The sequence below is a fragment of the Mobula birostris genome, chromosome 16 (assembly GCF_030028105.1).
Source record: "Mobula birostris isolate sMobBir1 chromosome 16, sMobBir1.hap1, whole genome shotgun sequence".
Classification (NCBI taxonomy): Eukaryota; Metazoa; Chordata; class Chondrichthyes; order Myliobatiformes; family Myliobatidae; genus Mobula; species Mobula birostris.
Window position 1 is genome coordinate 1,757,012 of NC_092385.1, and position 20,934 is coordinate 1,777,945.

A 20,934-nucleotide genomic window follows, 5' to 3' on the forward strand; every position below is an offset into this window, starting at 1 on the left:
ACAGTCTACTCACCCTGTCGTTTACATCTGTCGCATACAGGGCGGGCAGTCTCAGACATAATGGCTTGCCCCTGCGTTGATCAGCTTCTCTGTGAAAGAACCAGGTTGGAGAAAGGGGCAAAACTGATCAGTGTGTGGAGAAGGCAAGAGCTAAGCTCATGGGTAAAACCCCCCTCCCCCCAGGGAAAGGCACCAGATCAGCCAATGAGGACCGGCGATTCTGGTCTGTCCCACTGCACTGCAATGCCCCAAGGTTGCGTGGTGTGTGGCAGCTCCTTACCTCCGCTGTGTGGTGTTTAGTCATGACAGTCGCAGCCGATCACTGACGGGGAGCAGGTAGACGAGGTAGATGACTCTCACAAAATTCTGGAGGAACTCAGTGGGCCAGGCAGCATCTGCAGATTTTCTCTTGTCTGAGGCAGGTGACTGGTCAGTTGCAATGGGATGGGGTGGTGAGACAGTGAAATTCTTCGAGGATTGCCAAACTTTGATGGAATTACCAAACAGAACCAAAAGGAACCTCGGACCCATTGGTTCCCAAAGTGGGGCCTGGCTAATCATTGGTGCAGAGGTCCTCGTCTGGTGACGGGGTCAGGAGGTGTTGGAATGAGTCAGTGGAATTCAGGCCAGTGTAGAGAGGCTGTGTGCTGCGTTCTGTAGGAGTTGGTCTCCTGGAAATGGCAAAGTGGAGGAGTGGAGGCACTGGGCTGTGGATCTCTGTGTGTGCAAGCAGATGAATTGGGAGCGGGAATCCTGCCCCATCATTTAACTAGATTATGGCTGAGCTATTGCCCCTCTCATCTGCTTTCACATTCCGAGTTGCCTCTACTATAAACTTTCAGCTCCTCTGCTTCCCCTGGGAAAGAGAGCGCCAGAGACAACCTTACACCACTTTCAGCGCCAGCCTGTTCTTCAGTAGACAGCCCACCCATTCCGTTTGTTCGCTTGATAATCCTCTGCTGTGAGCAGTGAATGTGCATCTCAGTGCCTGCACTTTAGCAGCTGGGAGGTTTTCCAACATCGTCCCTGAGCTGACAGAGGCCGGGAAAAATCAGAGTGACTGAGGTCTCCGACTGAAGAATCTGTCCCTTCTGGCGAGTGCACTGAGTTATCAGAGATCAGCAGAAATAGGAGTTAGACGGACACTGAGGTAGAAAAACTTCAAAGGGAGGGCTTGCATTGCACGAGGGGATGAATGTCCTCCAACTGGGCTGCATTTCTGTGATTCTGAGGTCAGGAAGATGACCTCTACGTCTAGAACTGGAGCTACATGAAGTGTTGGTCAGCCCCACAGAGTGGGAGAGAAGACCTGTGGGGGTCATCAGCAGACTTCCTGCCTTCCTTGCTCCATGTCCCACTGCCTTGCCGGATTCCCGGACACACTCTGGATGTGGTGGGGTGGATAGGTAGGCGTCTGGGTTGGCCTCGTTCTGGTACAGCAGCAGCTTAGTGAGTTCAGGCCGAGAATGACCACGCCTATGTCCGGTTACAGATCCTGCTGCGGGATGATGCCATGCCCTTGGCCCACATTGCCATTGCTGTGGAGGGGGCTGGAGCCAACAGCAGCGACGTGGTCCCCCTCTCTATTGCCAGCACACTGATTGGAAACTGGGATCGGACGTATGGTGGGGGAGCGGTGAGTAGCTGTATGTATACATCTCTCCATCTTGTGGCCATACACAGCCCAGACAACGGAGTTACGTGATGGTTGTTCTTACCGCTGACCCTCACTGTCCCCTCAGTGTCTCCTGTCAGCATGTCCATATCTCTCCTAGTCTCCCCTCATTCTCCTGTAACCTCCAGCAATCTGGTGAGCTACCAGAATTCCTGACTCCACATCTGGTCATTTCCTTATTCCAAAATTACCCTTACCCCACAAATGATAATGGTGCCTTTTCAAGCCCCTTAAAACTTGGGTATTGACTCCCAACACCTCTCTGTCTCTATCTGTCTATCCCTCTCTCTACCTCTGTCTTTACCTCTCTCTCTGTCCCACCCCCACTCTGAATGTCTGCTGTCTGTCTCCCGCCATGTTACTATCTATGTGTCTGTCTGTTCCTGTGCCTCTTTCTGTCTCTGCCTCTTCGTATATATTGATTTTTGATGATAATTATCGTGCTGGAATGTTTACTTGTTGTTCTGCTTCGGGAACCTACTCTGTCTGACTCTAGTGTCCCTGTCCTGAGAGCGTGTGACAGACCTTGCAGAGGGTTTCCCATCTCCGCTCACCTTATTTACTTGCCTGCCCATCGCCTCCCTCTGGTCTCCTCCCCCCTTTCCTTTCTTTCATGGCCTTCTGTCTCTTTCACTGACTTACTTCCCAGCTCTTTACTTCATCCCTCCCCCTTCAGGTTTCACCTATCACCTCGTGTTTTTCTCTCCCCTCCCTCCCCTCATCTTTTAAATCTACTTCTCAGCTTTTTTATCTCCAGGAGTTTGGCCCAATACCTAGATGCTGCCTGGCCCACTGGGTTCCTCCAGCATTATGTGTGTGTTGTAGGACGTTATTTCACTCTGTCTGACCCTGCTCTCCCTGCCCAGGGAGTGTGTGACAGGATCTTGCAGGAGGTTATTTCATCCTCTCTAACCCTGCTTTCTCTCCTCTGCAGAATCACTCAAGTCGTTTGGCCAAGATTGCAGTGGAGAATAAGCTGGCCCACAGTTTCCGCTCTTTTAACACAAGTTACTCGGACACGGGGCTCTGGGGGGTATACCTGGTGTGTGATGGACTGAACATCGAAGATATGTTGCACTTCGCCCAGGGAGAGTGGTGAGTGTGTGCTGCTCCAACTCCAGCAGTGCATACAATCCCCTGCACCTTCCAGCTCAGTTAATCACTCCTAGTGAGGGGGTCGTTCAGTGCAACAGAGTAACGAACAGGGAACCCACGGTGGAAAAGTCCGCTGATGTTCAGTGATATGATGTTGACCAGATTTGTTGGGTACTGTCGGGGGGTTGGGGGGTGGTGGTGTGACCTAACAGAGGAAAGTTGCATTGGGCGAGTCTCTGACACTGTCTGGCTCTGTGACTCGGGGGGAGGGGACAGGGTGGACAGAAGCATGCTGTGATGATAGGAGATTCTTTAAGTACGGGACAGACAGGAGGTTCTGTGGGCAACAACGAGATTCATGGATAGTATCACCCACAACACGCTGGAGAAACTCAGCAGGTCGGGCAGCATCCGTGGAAACGATCGATCAATGTTTCGGGCCGGAACCCTTCGCCCGAAACGTCAGCCGATCTTTTCCACAGATGCTGCCTGACCTGCTGAGTTTCTCCAGCGTGTTAGACCATAAGACCATAAGACAAAGGAGCAGAAGTCGGCCATTCGGCCCATCAAGTCTGCTCCGCCATTTTATCATGAGCTGATCCATTCTCCCATTTAGTCCCTCTCCCCTGCCTTCTCACCATAACCTTTGATGCCCGGCTACTCAGATACCTATCAATCTCTGCCTTAAATACACCCAATGACTTTATTAACTTTGCCTCCAACTTTCACCCTGCCCTCAGGTTTACCTGGTCCATTTCCGACACCTCCCTCCCCTTTCTAGAGCTTTCTGTCTCTATCTCTGGAGACAGCTTATCCACTGATGTCTACTATAAGCCTACGGACTCTCACAGCTATCTGGACTATTTCCTTTCTCACCCTGTCTCTTGCAAAAATGCCATCCCCTTCTCGCAATTCCTCCGTCTCTGCCGCATCTGCTCTCAGGATGAGGCTTTTCATTTCAGGATGAGGAAGATGTCTTCCTTTTTTAAAGAAAGGGGCTTCCCTTCCTCCACCATCAACTCTGCCCTCAAACGCATCTCCCCCATTTCACGCACATCTGCTCTCACCCCATCCTCCCGCCACCCCGCTAGGAATAGGGTTCCCCTGGACCTCACCTACCACCCCACCAGCCTCCGGGTCCAACATATTATTCTCCGTAACTTCCGCCACCTCCAACAGGATCCCACCACTAAGCACATCTTTCCCTCCCTCTGCTTTCCGCAGGGATCGCTCCCTACGCGACTCCCTTGTCCATTCGTCCCCCCCATCCCTCCCCACTGATCTCCCTCCTGGCACTTATCCTTGTAAGCGGAACAAGTGCTACACATGCCCTTGCACTTCCTGCCTTACCACCATTCAGGGCCCCAAACAGTCCTTCCAGGTGAGGCGACACTTCACCTGTGAGTCGACTGGGGTGATACACTGCGTCCAGTGCTCCCGATGTGGCCTTCTATATATTGGCAAGACCCGACGCAGACTGGGAGATTGTTTTGCTGAACATCTACGCTCTGTCCACCAGAGAAAGCAGGATCTCCCAGTGGCCACACATTTTAATTCCACATCCCATTCCCATTCTGACATGTCTCTCCACGGCCTCCTCTACTGTAAAGATGAAGCCACACTCAGGTTGGAGGAACAACACCTTATATTCCATCTGGGTAGCCTCCAACCTGATGGCATGAACATCGACTTCTCTAACTTCCGCTAATGCCCCACTCCCCCTCGTACCCCATCCATAATTTATTTATATACACACATTGTTTCTCTCTCTCTCCTTTTTCTCCCACTGTCCCCCTCACTATACCCCTTGCCCATCCTCTGGGTTCTCCCCCCCCCCCCCGTCTTTCTCCCTGGGCCTCCTGTCTCATGATCCTCTCATATCCCCTTTGCCAATCACCTGTCCAGCTCTTGGCTCCATCCCTCCCCCTCCTGTCTTCTCCTATCATTTTGGATCTCCCCTCCCCCTCCCACTTTCAAATCTCTTACTAACTCTTCTTTCAGTTAGTCCTGACGAAGGGTCTCGGCCTGAAATGTCGACTGCACCTCTTCCTAGATATGCTGCCTGGCCTGCTGCGTTCACCAGCAACTTTGATGTGTGTTGCTTGAATTTCCAGCATCTGCAGAATTCCTGTTGTTTGGTTGATGTTGTATACTTGGATTTTCAGAAGGCACCATACATGAGGCTGCTTAACAAGCTACAAGCCCATGGTATTACAGGAAAGATTCCTGCATGGATAAAGCAGTGGCTGATTGGCAGGAGGCAAAGAGTGGGAATAAAGGGGACCTTTTCTCGTTGGCTGTTGGTGACTGGTGGTATTCCACAGGGGTCTGTGTTGTGACTGATACTTTTTACATTAAATATCAGCGATTTGGATGATGGAACTGATGGCTTTGTTGCAAAGTTTGCAGACGATATGAAGGTAGATGGAGGGACAGATAATTTTGAGGAAGTAGAGAGGCTACAGCAGTACTCAGACAAATTAGGAGAATGGGCAAAAGATGGAAAACACTGTCAGGAAGTGTATGGTCATGCACTTTGGTAGAAGAGATGGAATGACTGACTATTTTGTAAATGGAGACAAAATATAAAAAACAGGTGCAAAGGGACTTGCGAGTTCTTGTGCAGGATTCCATAAATTTGACACTTTATAAAGCACTGGTGAGGCCTCACGGAGAATTGTCAGCAGTTTGGGGCTCCTTATCTGAGAAAGGATGTGCTGGGACTGGTGAGAAATTCAAAAAGCTGAGGCTCAGAGGGACTCAGGAGTCCCCATACAGGATAGCTTGGAAGTTAATTTTTAGGTTGAGTCAGTGGTGAGGAAGGCAAATACAATGTTGGCATTCATTTCGAGAGGACTAAAATAAGGATGTAATGTTGAGGCTTTTTAAGGCCTCATTTGCTGACGTGGGAGTGGGTTCAGAGGAGGATCACAAGAATGATTTTGAGAATATGAGCAGCAATTGAAGGCTCTGGACCTGTACTCGCTGGAATTTAGAAGAATGGGGGGGGAATCTGTTTGAAACCTATTGAATTTTGAAAGGCCTTAGTAGAGAGGATGTGGGAGAGTCATTGGGTGTTTTTAACGCAGGGCTAGGTCACTGTGACATTATATGGGGCGGAGGGGGAGTTTGGGCTCAGGGCTGGGTCACTGACGCTAAATGGGGTGGAGAGAGAGTTTGGGCTCAGAGCTGGGTGACTGGGTCACTGTGACACTATATGGTGGGGAGGGGGAGTTTGGGCTCATGGCTGGGTCACTGTGACACTATATGGTGGGGAGGGGGAGTACGGGCTCAGGGCTGGGTGACTGGGTCACTGTGACACTATATGGTGGGGAGGAGGAGTTTGGGCTCAGGGCTGGGTGACTGGGTCACTGTGACATTATATGGGGCGGAGGGGGAGTTTGGGCTCAGGGCTGGGTCACTGTGACACTATATGGTGGGGAGGGGTAGTACGGGCTCAGGGCTGGGTGACTGGGTCACTGTGACACTATATGGTGGGGAGGGGGAGTTTGGTCTCAGGGCTGGGTCACTGTGACATTATATGGTGGGGAGGGGGAGTTTGGGCTCAGGGCTGGGTGACTGGGTCACTGTGACACTATATGGTGGGGAGGGGGAGTTTGGGCTCAGGGCTGGGTCACTGTGACACTATATGGTGGGGAGGGGGAGTACGGGCTCAGGGCTGGGTCTCTGTGACATTATATGGTGGGGAGGGGGAGTTTGGGCTCAGGGCTGGGTCACTGTGACATTATATGGTGGGGAGGGGGAGTTTGGGCTCAGGGCTGGGTCACTGTGACACTATATGGTGGGGAGGGGGAGTTTGGTCTCAGGGCTGGGTCACTGTGACATTATATGGTGGGGAGGGGGAGTACGGGCTCAGGGCTGGGTGACTGGGTCACTGTGACACTATATGGTGGGGAGGGGGAGTTTGGGCTCAGGGCTGGGTCACTGTGACACTATATGGTGGGGAGGGGGAGTACGGGCTCAGGGCTGGGTGACTGGGTCACTGTGACACTATATGGTGGGGAGGGGGAGTACGGGCTCAGGGCTGGGTGACTGGGTCACTGTGACACTATATGGTGGGGAGGGGGAGTTTGGGCTCAGGGCTGAGTCACTGTGACATTATATGGTGGGGAGGGGGAGTACGGGCTCAGGGCTGGGTCACTGTGACATTATATGGTGGGGAGGGGGAGTACGGGCTCAGGGCTGGGTCACTGTGACATTATATAGTGGGGAGGGGGAGTACGGGCTCAGGGCTGGGTGACTGGGTCACTGTGACACTATATGGTGGGGAGGGGGAGTTTGGGCTCAGGGCTGGGTCTCTGTGACACTATATGGTGGGGAGGGGGAGTACGGGCTCAGGGCTGGGTGACTGGGTCACTGTGACACTATATGGTGGGGAGGGGGAGTACGGGCTCGGCTGGGTGACTGGGTCACTGTGACACTATATGGTGGGGAGGGGGAGTACGGGCTCAGGGCTGGGTGACTGGGTCACTGTGACACTATATGGTGGGGAGGGGGAGTTTGGGCTCAGGGCTGGGTCTCTGTGACACTATATGGTGGGGAGGGGGAGTTTGGGCTCAGGGCTGGGTCACTGTGACATTATATGGTGGGGAGGGGGAGTACGGGCTCAAGGCTGGGTGACTGGGTCACTGTGACACTATATGGTGGGGAGGGGGAGTTTGGGCTCAGGGCTGGGTGACTGGGTCACTGTGACACTATATGGTGGGGAGGGGGAGTTTGGGCTCAAGGCTGGGTGACTGGGTCACTGTGACACTATATGGTGGGGAGGGGGAGTTTGGGCTCAGGGCTGGGTCACTGTGACACTATATGGTGGGGAGGGGGAGTTTGGGCTCAGGGCTGGGTCACTGTGACATTATATGGTGGGGAGGGGGAGTACGGGCTCAGGGCTGGGTCACTGTGACATTATATGGTGGGGAGGGGGAGTACGGGCTCAGGGCTGGGTGACTGGGTCACTGTGACACTATATGGTGGGGAGGGGGAGTTTGGGCTCAGGGCTGGGTCACTGTGACACTATATGGTGGGGAGGGGGAGTTTGGGCTCAGGGCTGGGTCACTGTGACATTATATGGTGGGGAGGGGGAGTACGGGCTCAGGGCTGGGTCACTGTGACATTATATGGTGGGGAGGGGGAGTACGGGCTCAGGGCTGGGTGACTGGGTCACTGTGACACTATATGGTGGGGAGGGGGAGTTTGGGCTCAGGGCTGGGTCACTGTGACATTATATGGTGGGGAGGGGGAGTACGGGCTCAGGGCTGGGTGACTGGGTCACTGTGACACTATATGGTGGGGAGGGGGAGTACGGGCTCAGGGCTGGGTGACTGGATCACTGTGACACTATATGGTGGGGAGGGGGAGCACGGGCTCAGGGCTGGGTGGTTTCAGCTGCTTCTTGTTCGTTCCTCATGTTGTACACTTTACGCACAGGATGCGGCTCTGCACAAGTGTAACTGAGAGTGAGGTGACCAGGGCGAAGAACACCCTGAAGACCCATCTGGTCACCCAGCTGGACGGTAAGGAGATGGGGAATGGGAAGAGTCCATGGCAGTGCGTCGTCCAAACCGGGTAGCCAGGGGTCCATGTATACATGGTATCTTGCCATAGTCCTTATTAACCGGGTCAGGCCCACTTTGTTCCTGAACAGCTGGTAGGCAGGAGGACAAGTATAGGGAACCCTGCTGTTAAGGGTTGGATAGACGATAAGACCACAGGACAGAGGAGCAGAATTAGCCCATTCAGCCCATCGAGTCTACTCTGCCATTCCATCATGTCTGATCCCAGATGCCACTCAACCCCCTACACCTGCCTCCTCACCATATCCTTTGATGCCCCGACCGATCAGGGAGCTATCAACTTCTGCCTGAAATATACGGACTACGGACTTGGCCTCCTATGGTAGAGCCTTCCACAGATTCATTACTCTCTGGGTAAAAAAATTCCTCCTTACCTGTTCTGAAAGATTGCCCCTAAATTTTAAGGTTGTGCTCTCTGGTCCTGGATACTCCCACTATAGGAAACATCTTCTCCACATCCACCCTATCTAGTCCTTTCAACATTTGGTTGGTTTCAGTGAGAACCCCCCGCATTCTTCTAAATACCAGTGAGTACAGGCCCAAAGCTGCCAAACTCTGCTCGTATGTTAACCCCTTCATTCCCTGAGCTATTCTGTAAACCTCCTCTGCACTCTCTCCAATGATAGCACATCTCTTAGAACCATAGAAACTACAGCACAGAAACAGGCCCTTTGGCCCTTCTTGGCTGTGCCAAACCATTTTCTGCCTAGTCCCACTGATCTACACACGGACCATATCCCTCCATACACCTCCCATCCATGTATCTGTCCAATTTATTCTTAAATGTTAAAAAAGAACCCGCATTTACCACCTCGTCTGGCAGCTCATTCCATACTCCCACCACTCTCTGTGTGAAGAAGCCCCCCCCTAATGTTCCCTTTAAACTTTTCCCCCCTCACCCTTAACCCATGTCCTTTGGTTTTTTTCTCCCCTTGCCTCAGTGGAAAAAGCCTGCTTGCATTCACTCTATCTATACCCATCATAATTTTATATACCTCTATCAAATCTCCCCTCATTCTTCTACGCTCCAGGGAATAAAGTCCTAACCTATTCAACCTTTCTCTGTAACTGAGTTTCTCAAGTCCCGGCAACATCCTTGTAAACCTTCTCTGCACTCTTTCAACCTTATTTATATCCTTCCTGTAATTTGGTGACCAAAACTGAACACAATACTCCAGATTCTGCCTCACCAATGCCTTATACAACCTCATCATAACATTCCAGCTCTTATACTCAATACTTTGATTAATGAAGGCCAATGTACCAAAAGCTCTCTTTATGACCCTATCTACCTGTGACGACACTTTTAGGGAATTTTGTATCTGTATTCCCAGATCCCTCTGTTCCACTGCACTCCTCAGTGCCTTACCATTAACCCTGTATGTTCTACATTGGTTTGTCCTTCCAACATGCAATACCTCACACTTGTCAGTATTAAACTCCATCTGCCATTTTTCAGCCCATTTTTCCAGCTGGTCCAAGTCCCTCTGCAGGCTCTGAAAACTTTCCTCACTGTCTACTACACCTCCAATCTTTGTATCATCAGCAAACTTGCTGATCCAATTTACCACATTATCATCCAGATCATTGATATAGATGACAAATAACAATGGACCCAGCATTGATCCCTGTGGCACACCACTTGTCACAGGCCTCCACTCAGAGAAGCAATTCTCTACCACCACTCTCTGGCTTCTTCCATCGAACCAATGTCTAATCCAATTTACCACCTCTCCATGTATACCTAGCGACTGAATTTTCCTAACTAACCTCCCATGCGGGATCTTGTCAAAGGCCTTACTGAAGTCCATGTAGACAATATCCACTGCCTTCCCTTCATCCACTTTCCTGGTAACCTCCTCGAAAAACTCCAATAGATTGGTCAAACGTGACCTACCACGCACAAAGCCATGTTGACTCTCCCTAATAAGCTCCTGTCTATCCAAATGCTTGTAGATTCTGTCTCTTAGTACTCCCTCCAATAACTTACCTACTACTGACGTTAAACTCACCGGCCTATAATTTCCCGGACTACTTTTCGATCCTTTTTTAAACAACGGAACAACATGAGCCACTCTCCAATCCTCTGGCACTTCACCCGTAGACAGCGACATTTTAAATATTTCTGCCAGGGCCCCCGCAATTTCAACACTAGTCTCCTTCAATGTCCGAGGGAACACTCTGTCAGGTCCCGGGGATTTATCCACTTTAATTTTCCTCAAGACAGCAAGCACCTCTTCCGTTTCAATCTGTACAGTTTCCATGGTTCACTACTTGATTCCCTCAATTCCATAGATTTCATGCCAGTTTCCTTAGTAAATACAGACGCAAAAAACCTATTTAAGATCTCCCCCATTTCCTTTGGTTCCGCACAAAGCCGACCACTCTGATCTTCAAGAGGACCAATTTTATCCCTTACAATCCTTTTGCTCTTAATATACTTGTAAAAGTTCTTTGGATTATCCTTCACTTTGACTGCCAAGGCAACCTCATGTCTTCTTTTAGCCCTCCTGATTTCTTTCTTAAGTATTTTCTTGCACTTCTTATACTCCTCAAGCACCTGATTTACCCCCTGTTTCCTGTACATTTCATACAACTCCCTCTTCTTCTTTATCAGAGTTGCAATATCCCTTGAGAACCAAGGTTCCTTATTCCTGTTCAATTTGCCTTTAATCCTGACAGGAACGTACAAACTCTGCACTCTCAAAATTTCCCCTTTGAAGGCTTCCCACCTACCAATCACATCTTTGCCAGAGAACAACCTGTCCCAATCCACGCTTTTTTGGTCCTTTCTCATTTCTTCAAATTTGGCCTTCTTCAGTTCAGAACCTCAACCCTAGGACCAGATCTATCCTTGTCCATGATCAAATTGAAACTAATGGTGTTATGATCACTGGAACCAAAGTGCTCCCCTACACAGACTTCTGTCACTTGCCCTAATTCGTTTCCTAACAAGAGATCCAATATTGCATCCCCTCTAGTTGGTACCTCTATATATTGATTTAGAAAACTTTCCTGAACACATTTTACAAACTCTAAACCATCTAGACCCCTAACAGTATGGGAGTCCCAATCAATGTATGGAAAATTAAAATCCCCTACCACCACAACTTTATGTTTCCTTCTGAGATATGAGGGCCCGAAACTGTTGACAATACTCCAAGTGCGGTCTGACTAGTGTTTTATAAAGGCTCAGCATTATCTCTTTGCTTTTATATTCTATTCCCCTTGAAATAAATGCCAACGTTGCATTTGCCGCCGCTACCACAGACTCAACCTGTACATTAACCTTCTGGGAATCTTGCATGAGACTCCTAAATCTCTCTGCACCTCCGAAGTTTGAACCTTCTCCCCATTTAGATAATAGTGCACACTATTCATTTTACCAGAATGCACTATCATACATTTCCCCCAACTATATTCCATTTGCCACTTTTTTGCCCATTTTTCGAATTTACCTAAGTCCTGCAGCACTACCTACCCCTCCACCTATCTTCATATCATCCACAAACTTTGCCACAAAGCCATTATCCATATCATTGACAAACAATGTGAACAGTAGCGGTCCCAATACTGACCCCTGAGGAACACCACTAGTCACTGGCAGCCAACCAGAAAAGGCCTCCTTTGTTCCCACTCACTGCCTCCTGGCTGTCAGCCGTTCCTCTATCCATACCAGTATCTTGATAGAATGGATATGGGGAGGATGTTTTCTATGGTAGAGGAGTCTGAGATCAGAGGACATAGCCTCAGAACAGAGGGGCATCCTTTTACAATGAGAATGAGGAATTTCCTTAGCCAGAGAGTAGTAAATCTGTGGAATTTGTTGCTACTGGCAGCTATGGAGGCCAAGTCTGTATGTATATTTAAGGCAGAGGTTGATAGATTCTTGATTAATCAGGGCATGGAGTGATACAGGGAGAAGGCAGGAGATTGGGGCTGATTTGGAAAATGGATCAGCCATGATGAAATGGCAGAGCAGACTCGATGGGCCAAATGGCCTAATTCTGCTCCTATGTTTTATAGTCTTGTTTGATAGAGATATATGAGGGGTATAGATAGGGTAAATGCAAGCAATCTTTTTCCACTGATGTTGGGTAAGATGACATCTATAGGTCAGGTTAAGGGTGGAAGATGAAATATTTAAGGGGAACATGAAGGGACATCTTCACTCAGAGTAGTGAGAGTGTGGAATGAGCTGCCAGCACAAGTTGTGGATGCAGGTCAATGAGAATAAACAGGTTAATAGTTCAGCGTGGACTAGATGGGCTGAATGGCCTGTTTCTGTGCCCTAAGAGTGAGGGCTGTTAGTGAAACAGATGAACTGAGATACAAATGACAGAGGAGACAGACTTCGTGGTGAAGGAGCCAATGGAAGTCCAGTAACTCAGTTTATCATTATTGTGTGTACCGAAGTACAGTGGAACATATCTCACATTCCATTGAAACAGATAAATTTGTTACGCAATGCAGTGAGGTAGAACAAAGTTTAAAGTAATTTTATTGTCAAAGTGTGTATAGTGGTTCTAGAAAATTCGCAAACCCTATAGAATTTTCTCTATTTTTGCATAAATATGACATAAAATGTGATCAGGTCTTCACGCAAGTCCTAAAATTTGGTAGAAAGAACCCAATTAAATAAATAACACAAAAGCATTATACTTGTTCATTTACTTATTGAGAAAAATAATCCAATATTACATATATTTGTTGGAAAAAGTATGTGAACCTCTGAGGTAGTGAGATTAGAGGTGTGGGTTGTAGAAGTGCCCTACCTTATAAAAATGACATACAAAATCAGGTTATTGATAGAGCCTGTTCTTATCAAGAAAGATCTGTTTATGTGCACCATACTTCAATCAAAACAACTTTCAGAGGACCTTAGAAGAAGAATTGTAGAGAGGCATGAAGCTGGAAAAGGCTACAAAAGCATTTCTAAAGACCTGAGTGGTCATCAGTTCCCAGTAAGAGAAATTGTCTACAAATGGAGTAAGCTCAGTACTGTTGCTACTCTCCCTAGGAGTGGGCATCCTGCAAAGATCACACCAAGAGCACAACCTGCAATGCTGAAGGAGATGAAAAAGAACCCAAGGGTAACAGCAAAAGAGCTGCAGAAATATCTAGAACTTGCTAAAGTTTCTGTTCATGTGTCCACTATAAGAAAAATCAATGGTGTTCATGGAAGGACGCCACGGAGGAAACCACTGCTCTCCAAAAAACAAAACATTGCTGCACGTCTCAAGTTTGCAAAAGACTACCTGGAAATTCTACAAGATATTCTATGATGCTTTTGGGACAATGTTCTGTGGACAGATGAAACAAAAATTGAACTTCTTGGCATAAATGCACATTGCTATGTTTGGAGGGTAAAGGGCACTGCACACTAACACCAAATCCTCACCCCAGCTGTGAAGTATGGTGGAAGGAGCTTCATGGTTTGGGGCCGCTTTGCTGCCTCAGGACCTGGACAGCTTGCAATCGATGAGGGAGCAATGAGTTCAAGGCATTTTACAGGAGAATGTCAGGGTAGCAGTCTGTCTGTTGCCTGAAGCTTAATACAAGTTAGATAATGCAACAAGACAATGATGTGAAAGACGAGAGTAAATCAACAACGGAATGGCTTAAAAAGAAGAAAATTTGTGCTTTGGAATGGTCGAATCAAAGTCCTGACCTTAATCCTATAGAAATATTGTAGAAGGACCTGAAGCAAGCAGTTCATGCAAGGCAGCCGACCGACATCCCCGAGCTGAAGCAGTTTTGTAAGGAGGAATGGCCTAAAATTCCTCCAAGCCGATGTATGGGACTGATCAACAGTCACTGGAAACGTTTGGTTGAAGTTACTGCTGAACAAGGGGCTCACACCAGTTACTGAAAGCAAAGGGTCACATACTTTTTCCAACAAATACATGTAATATTGGATCGTATTTCCTCAATAAATAAATGAACAAGTATAATGTTTTCTGTTATTTATGTAATTGGGTTCTCTTTATCTAGATTTAGAACTTAGGTAAAGATCTGATCACATTTTAGGTCATATTTATGCAGAGATAGAGAAAATTCTACAGGGTTCACAAACTTTCTAGCACCACTGTAGGTGTTACCATATACTACCCTGAGATTCATCTTCTTGCAGGAAAAGAAAGAAATACAATAGAATGTATGAAAACGATACATAAACTAAGACTGACCTACCAATGTGCCAAATACAAATTGTGCAGTAAAAGATATTGAGAACATGATTTGCAGAGTACTTGAAAAGTGTAAGTCATAGAATCAGTTCCGTGTTTAGGTGAGTGAAGTTATCCACGCTAGTTCAGGAGCCTGATGGTTGAGGGGTAATAACTGTTCCTGAGCCCGACGGTGTGGGACCTGATGGTTGTAGGGTAATAACTGTTCCTGAACCTGGTGGTGTGGGACCTGATGGTTGAGGGGTAATAACTGTTCCTGAACCTGGTGGTGTGGGACCTGATGGTTGAGGGGTAATAACTGTTCCTGAACCTGGTGGTGTGGGACCTGATGGTTGAGGGGTAATAACTGTTCCTGAACCTGGTGGTGTGGGACTCGAGGCTCCTGTAACCCCTGCCTGATGGTAGTAGTGGCCTGGATGGTGGGGGATATTTGAAGATGGAAGCTGCTTTCCTGTGGCAGTGCTCCTTGTGACACTCAGTGGCAGGGAGGGCTTTGCCTGTGATGGACTGGGCTGTTCCAGGCCATGATGCAACCACTCTCCACTGAGTGTGCCAGAGTTTCAGATGGCATGCCAGTTATACAAGGTAAAGCAATAACCGGGTGCAGAATGTTAGTTAGAGTGCAGTGTAGACAGAGAATAAGGTAGAACATAATGAGGTAAATTGTGAGGTAAGAGTCCATCTTGTACAAGGAAACCATTCAATATTCTTAACCAGAGGGGTGGAAGCTGTCCTTGAGACTGGCGATACATGCTTTTGTATCTTGGGGGTCCAGCGTGGCTGCTGTCTTTGATTATACTGGCTGCGTTACTGAGGCAGTGAGAGTGTAGGCAGAGGCAGTGGAGGGAGGAGGCTGGTTGCTGTGATGTGCTGAACTGTGTCCACAGCTTTCTGCAGTTTCTGGCATCTCTATAGGATGCGTTCTGTGGGCAGAATAAAGAGATGAGAGGGAGCAGTCAGTTAAGGGCTAATAGGCGACTGATGGAACCAGGTAAGGAGGAAGATGATTTTCCCTAGATCCTAAAAGCTGCCCACACCCCCCACTTGCTAATACATGAAGACAGTTTCCAGCAGCCTCTTTGCTCACTTCCTTATAACCAGCTGACTGTGTCTTACACAGGAACCACTCCATCGTGTGCTGACATCGGCCGACAGATCCTTGCACACGGGCGACGGATCTCATTAGCCGAGTGGAACGACAAGATCGATGTACGTACAGGTGAAAACTGGCTGTGAGACAGCTCACTACTGACTGGGTGTAACAGTGTGTATGTGTGTGGGCAGGGGGTGGTGTGTGAACCGTCCCCCACTGAGGGTCAGTGTGTGTGTGTGGGAGGGAGGGAGGGAGGGAGGACATGAGCTGTTAGGATGGGAAACATCATCTCCCCCCAGGTCGTGAAATTGCTGAATACCCTGCCACCAACCAGGTTTACTTTTTAAACATGTGTCGTAAATGCACCTTATGTCAACCTTCTAGAATATATTTTATTATCTGTTAACTTATCTGTGGTAATATTACTTAATGTGTGTGAATGGCTATTTTATCAGTTACACCTGTACACCTACAAGTATCTAATCAGCCAATCGTGTGGCGGCAATTCAGAGCATAAAAGCATGCAGACATGGTCAAGAGGTTCAGTTGTTTAGAACAAACATCAGAATAGGGAAGAAATGTGACTTTGACCATGGAATGATTGCTGGTGCCAGACAGGGTGGTTTGAGTATCTCAGAAACTGCTGATCTCTTGGGATTTTCACACGGTACTCTCTAGAGTTCACAGAGAATGACGCAAACACCAAAAAAAATCAGTGGGTGACAGTTCTGTGGACAAAAAATGCCTTGTTAATGAGAGGTTAAAGGAGAACGACCAGCTGGTTCAAGCTGACAGGAAGGTGACAGGAATTCAAATAACCAGCATTACAAATGGTGAAGAGCATCTCTGAATGCAAAACAGATCAAATCTTGTTGGGTGGGATTCAGGAGTAGAAGACCACGAATATACACGAACGTAACAGGACGTACTGAATAAAACAGCCACTGAATATCTGCACTGTGTTGTGCAGCTTGTCCAGAACGTTGTTCGTTTGGCAATGTACATGTATACCGTTGAGTGACAATAAACTTGAATCCAGTGAGGGTCAGTGTGTGTGTGGGACCATCCCCTGGTTAGGTTAGGTGGGCGTGTGCGTGGTGACCCGGGCAGTGTGTTGTGTGTGTGTAACTGACCGGTGTGTCTGTTGGTGCAGGCGGTCGATGCCCAGACTCTGCGGGACGTTTGCAGTCGGTACATCTATGACCACTGTCCTGCAATTGCTGCAATCGGTGAGTATCTATAGATGTCTGTTCTCCCCAAATCTTCACCTGTCAGTGACCATTATCCCCCAAATCTTCTGCTGGTCTCCGTTTTCCTTAAATCCCCCCCGCTGCTGGGGTCCGTCCGAGTCCCCGCCTGCCGGGGTCCGTCCCCCCGAATCCCCCCCCCCGCCGGGGTACGTCCACCCCGAATCCCCCCCCGCCGAGGTCTGTCCCCCCGAATCCCCCCCCGCCGAGGTCCGTCCCCCTGAATCCCCCCCCCTGCCGGGGTCCATCCCCCCCCCCCCCGAGTCCCCGTCTGCTGGGGTCCCCCCCCCCCAAATCCCCGCCTTCTGGGGTCCGTTTCCCCCGAATTCCCTCCTGCCGGGGTCCACCCCCCAAATCCCCACCTGCCGGGGTCCAAATCCCTGAATCCCCCCCTGCCGGGGTCCGCCCTGCCCAAATCCCCGCCTGCTGGGGTTCGTCCTCCCCGAATCCCCCCCGCTGGGGTCTGACCTCCCTGAATCCTCCCCTGCTGGGGTCCATCCTCCCTGAATCCCCCCCGCTGGGATCCGGATCCTGTTTTAGATTCACTGCAGCTGGAGTTTTGAGACATTTGTGCCTGACCCCTGGACATAGTTCCTCAGTCTGTCAGCCTGGGCGGTGGAGTCACCACGAAGGGCCCCAGTCCCTGGCTTGTCCAGGGCATGATGTCAGGATGTGGGAATTGTCTGGGGCATTGTCCTATGATCTGGGAATTGTCCAGTGCATGTTCGTAGGATTTGGTGTTTCTCTGGGAATGTTGCTAGGATTTGTGTCATTTGCTTATCTGTTTGTATTAAGCAGATTCAGAGTGCAATTGTTGTTAGGTGTGATGGTGTTGTGGGGACCAAGGCTAGCGGGCTGACATGCTGTAGCTCCTCCTTTGAATTGTGTGTGTGGCGAGTGAGCTCTCTGAGGATGTTGTTCTGCCCCAAGCCCAGAGTGCCTCCTGCACCTCCCACTCCTGCCACCATCCTCCATATCTTGGGCAGCACACTAACACTGCAGCTAAAGCCACTGCTTCTCAGTGCCAGCGACCCGGGTTTGGGTCTGACCTCTGGTGCTGTCTGCCCATTCTCCCTGTGACCTGGTGGATCCCTGGTGAGCTGCAGGGATTGTGGCGAGAGTGTAATGAAGTTTGCTGGCCAGCAGGTACTGTGTGGGCGGAGGGCCCATTTCTGTCTTGTATCTCTGACTTTATAGTGACTGACCCTCTGCTGTCTCCCTGACAGGCCCCATCGAACAGCTGCCGGATTACAACAGGATCAGGAGTGCCATGTACTGGCTGCGCCTGTGAGCAAGAACGAGGGGTGATGGGGCTGGCGGACTGGGCTCCCTGTCATTCTGTCATTGTTTGGTGTTGGAACTTGAAGATGATGTACAGAACATGAAAGGTTAAAAAATAAATTAAACCTGACTCGCTGGTCGTGATCCTTTTGTCGTGCTGGAATTGTTGATGATGGGACAGTTCTCTGTCAGGTGTGGCTCTGGGCGAGCAGAACCAGGAGACGCCCTTCGTTCTGAGACTGCACACCACTACAGGAGCTGCTGGCACTCTCTGCTTTCCCTCTGAGATTCAGTGGCACAGGGTGCCCTGGGAATGAATGTGGGCCCATCCATCACTGGCACAGGGTGCCCAGGGAATGAATGTGGGCCCATTCATCACTGGCACAGGGTGCCCAGGTTCCCTGGGAATGAATGTGGGTCCATCCTTCAGAGAGGTTACTTGAATGCTAACATTTACCAAAAGATCTAGGACATCATTTGGCTCATCGAGTCTGTTCTGCTACTGCATCATGGCTGACCACTCAGCCCCATTCTCCTGATTTCTACCTGTAACCTTTGACACCCTTACCACAGACCACTGTCAGCAGTCAGAAACCTTAGCACAGGAGACATTTAGTTTAGTGTGTGTCACTGGTTATAGAAACGTTGCAGAGCCCAACTCCACCGTCCAGGGTGGCAGGCTAGTGTAGTTGCTGGTGTAACAATTTACAGCGCCAGAGGTGAGGGTCCAATTCCCACCACAGTCTGTACGGAGTTTATCCGGTCTCCCTGTGACTGCATGGGCTTCCACCGGCTACTCCGGTTTCCTCCTGCGTTCAAAAGACGTACGGTTTAAGGTTAGTTGTGGGAATGCTATGTTGGTGCCAGAATCTCGCTGACACTTGTAGGCTGCTGGCAGCAACCCTCAGGCACAACACGACTCACTGCAAGTTTCAATGTGCACGTGACAAATAAAACTAATCTTTAGAGTCCACATGCAGCTGGAACTAATGTGTCCAAGGACCAGTTCCTCACATCACTTTCTCAACTCCCAGCATCTTGTACAAAGCTGTTCTTCGGGAGAGATCTGTCAGATTCTGGTTGATGGGTGAATGGGAACAGCTGGGAGCCAAAATGCAGGAAAAAGAATGACAAAAGGCAAAATACAGAGAGGAAGATAGGCTTGCCAAATCAGCATTCAACATCAGCAATGTGCACTAGCCTTATTGACATGGTCATTGGTAGAAAGAGTGAGCAGCTTCAGATTCCTGGGTGTCAACGTTTCAGGGGATCTCTCTCAAGCCCAACAATACAATCATGAAAACATGCCAGTAGCTCTACTTCATGAGAAGTTAGAGGATGTTTGGTATGTTACTAAAGACTAGGAAATTTCTACATCATGTTGCCTTAAGAGAATAGGTTGAGTGAACTCGGCCTTTTCTCTTTGGAGCGGCGGATGAGAGGTGACCTGATAAGAGGTGTACAAGATAATGAGACATTGGTCACGTGGATAGTCAGAGGCTTTTTCCCAGGGCTGAAATGACTAAAACGAGAGAGCACAATTTTAAGGTGCTTGGAAGTAGGTACAGAAGAGATGTCAGGGGTAAGTTTTTTATGCAGAGAGTGGTGAGTGTGTGGAATGGGCTGCCGGTGACAGTGGTGGAGGCAGATACGATAGGGTCTTTTAAGAGATTCCTGAATAGGTAACACTCACAACACACTGGAGGAACTCAGGTCGGGCAGCATCTGTGGAAACTTTGACTGATGGTTTCCACGGATGCTGCCCGACCTGCTCAGTTCCTCCAGCATGTTGTGAGTGTTGCTTTGACCCCAGCATCTGCAGATTATTTTGTGTCCTGGATAGGTACATGGAGCTTTGAAAAATAGAGGGCTATGGGTAACCCTAGATAATTTCTAAATTAAGTACATGTTTGGCACAGCTTTGTGGGCTGAAGGGCCTGTATTGTGCTGTAGGTTGTCTATGTTTCTATTTCCAAACAGTTTCTGGACTGGGCAGTATGTCTGTACAGTGTCACACTGAGGGAATTCACTGCTTTGCATGTGTAGGAAACTTCCAGATGATGGTGAATGTTTGGAATTCACTGCCTCTTTCATCTGAGACGGTTAAGGAAGTTTGGTGTGGGCCTCCAAGTCCTAAGAACTGTTTACAGGGGCACAACTGAGCATCCTGACTGGTTGCATCACTGCCTGGTATGGGAACTGTACCTCCCTCAGTCACAGGACTCTGCAGAGAGTGGTGCGGACAGCCCAGCGCATCTGTAGATATGAACTTCACATGATTCAGGACATTTACAGTGACAGGTGTGAGAAAAGGGCCCGTCGGACAATCCCAACAGAATCTATTCCAGCTGCTACCATCCGGGAAACGGTACCCGCAGCAGCAAAGCCAGGACCAACAGGCTCCGGGACAGCTTCTTCCACCAGGTCATCAGCCTGATGAGCTCACTCTGATTTAAGTGTACTCTATGTTACATAGACTGTTCTATTTATTATAAATTACTGCCATTGCACGTTGCACATTTAGACGGAGACGTAACGTGAAGATTGTTACTCCTCATGTACAGGAAGGATGTAAGAAGTAAAGTCAACTCAGTACAGCAGAGGAAAGCAGACACTGGTGGTGCCCGGGATACGCGTCCGGACCGGTCACTGTCTCCGATGGGTGGCTGGACAACAGGGTTTCGGACTGACAGCCTTTGCCCTCGGTCATGAGATTTGTGGCCGGCCCGGGGATCGCCGGCCTCACGCCGGTCGGTCCTCCGAG

At 49.2% G+C, this 20,934-nt stretch overlaps 1 protein-coding gene across 1 annotated transcript in view; it reads left to right on the top strand.

Moving 5' to 3' along the window:
- LOC140210929 (cytochrome b-c1 complex subunit 1, mitochondrial-like) overlaps positions 1-18,305 on the top strand; it is a 48,657-nt gene extending 30,352 nt beyond the window's left edge. The window contains exons 8-13 of the mRNA XM_072280197.1: positions 1,493-1,636; positions 2,610-2,770; positions 8,216-8,301; positions 15,670-15,758; positions 16,796-16,871; positions 18,116-18,305. Coding sequence (XP_072136298.1) covers positions 1,493-1,636; positions 2,610-2,770; positions 8,216-8,301; positions 15,670-15,758; positions 16,796-16,871; positions 18,116-18,180 — 621 coding nt within the window. The 3' untranslated portion in view covers positions 18,181-18,305. The remainder of the gene's footprint in view (positions 1-1,492; positions 1,637-2,609; positions 2,771-8,215; positions 8,302-15,669; positions 15,759-16,795; positions 16,872-18,115) is intronic.
- Positions 18,306-20,934: the final 2,629 nt, after the last annotated feature.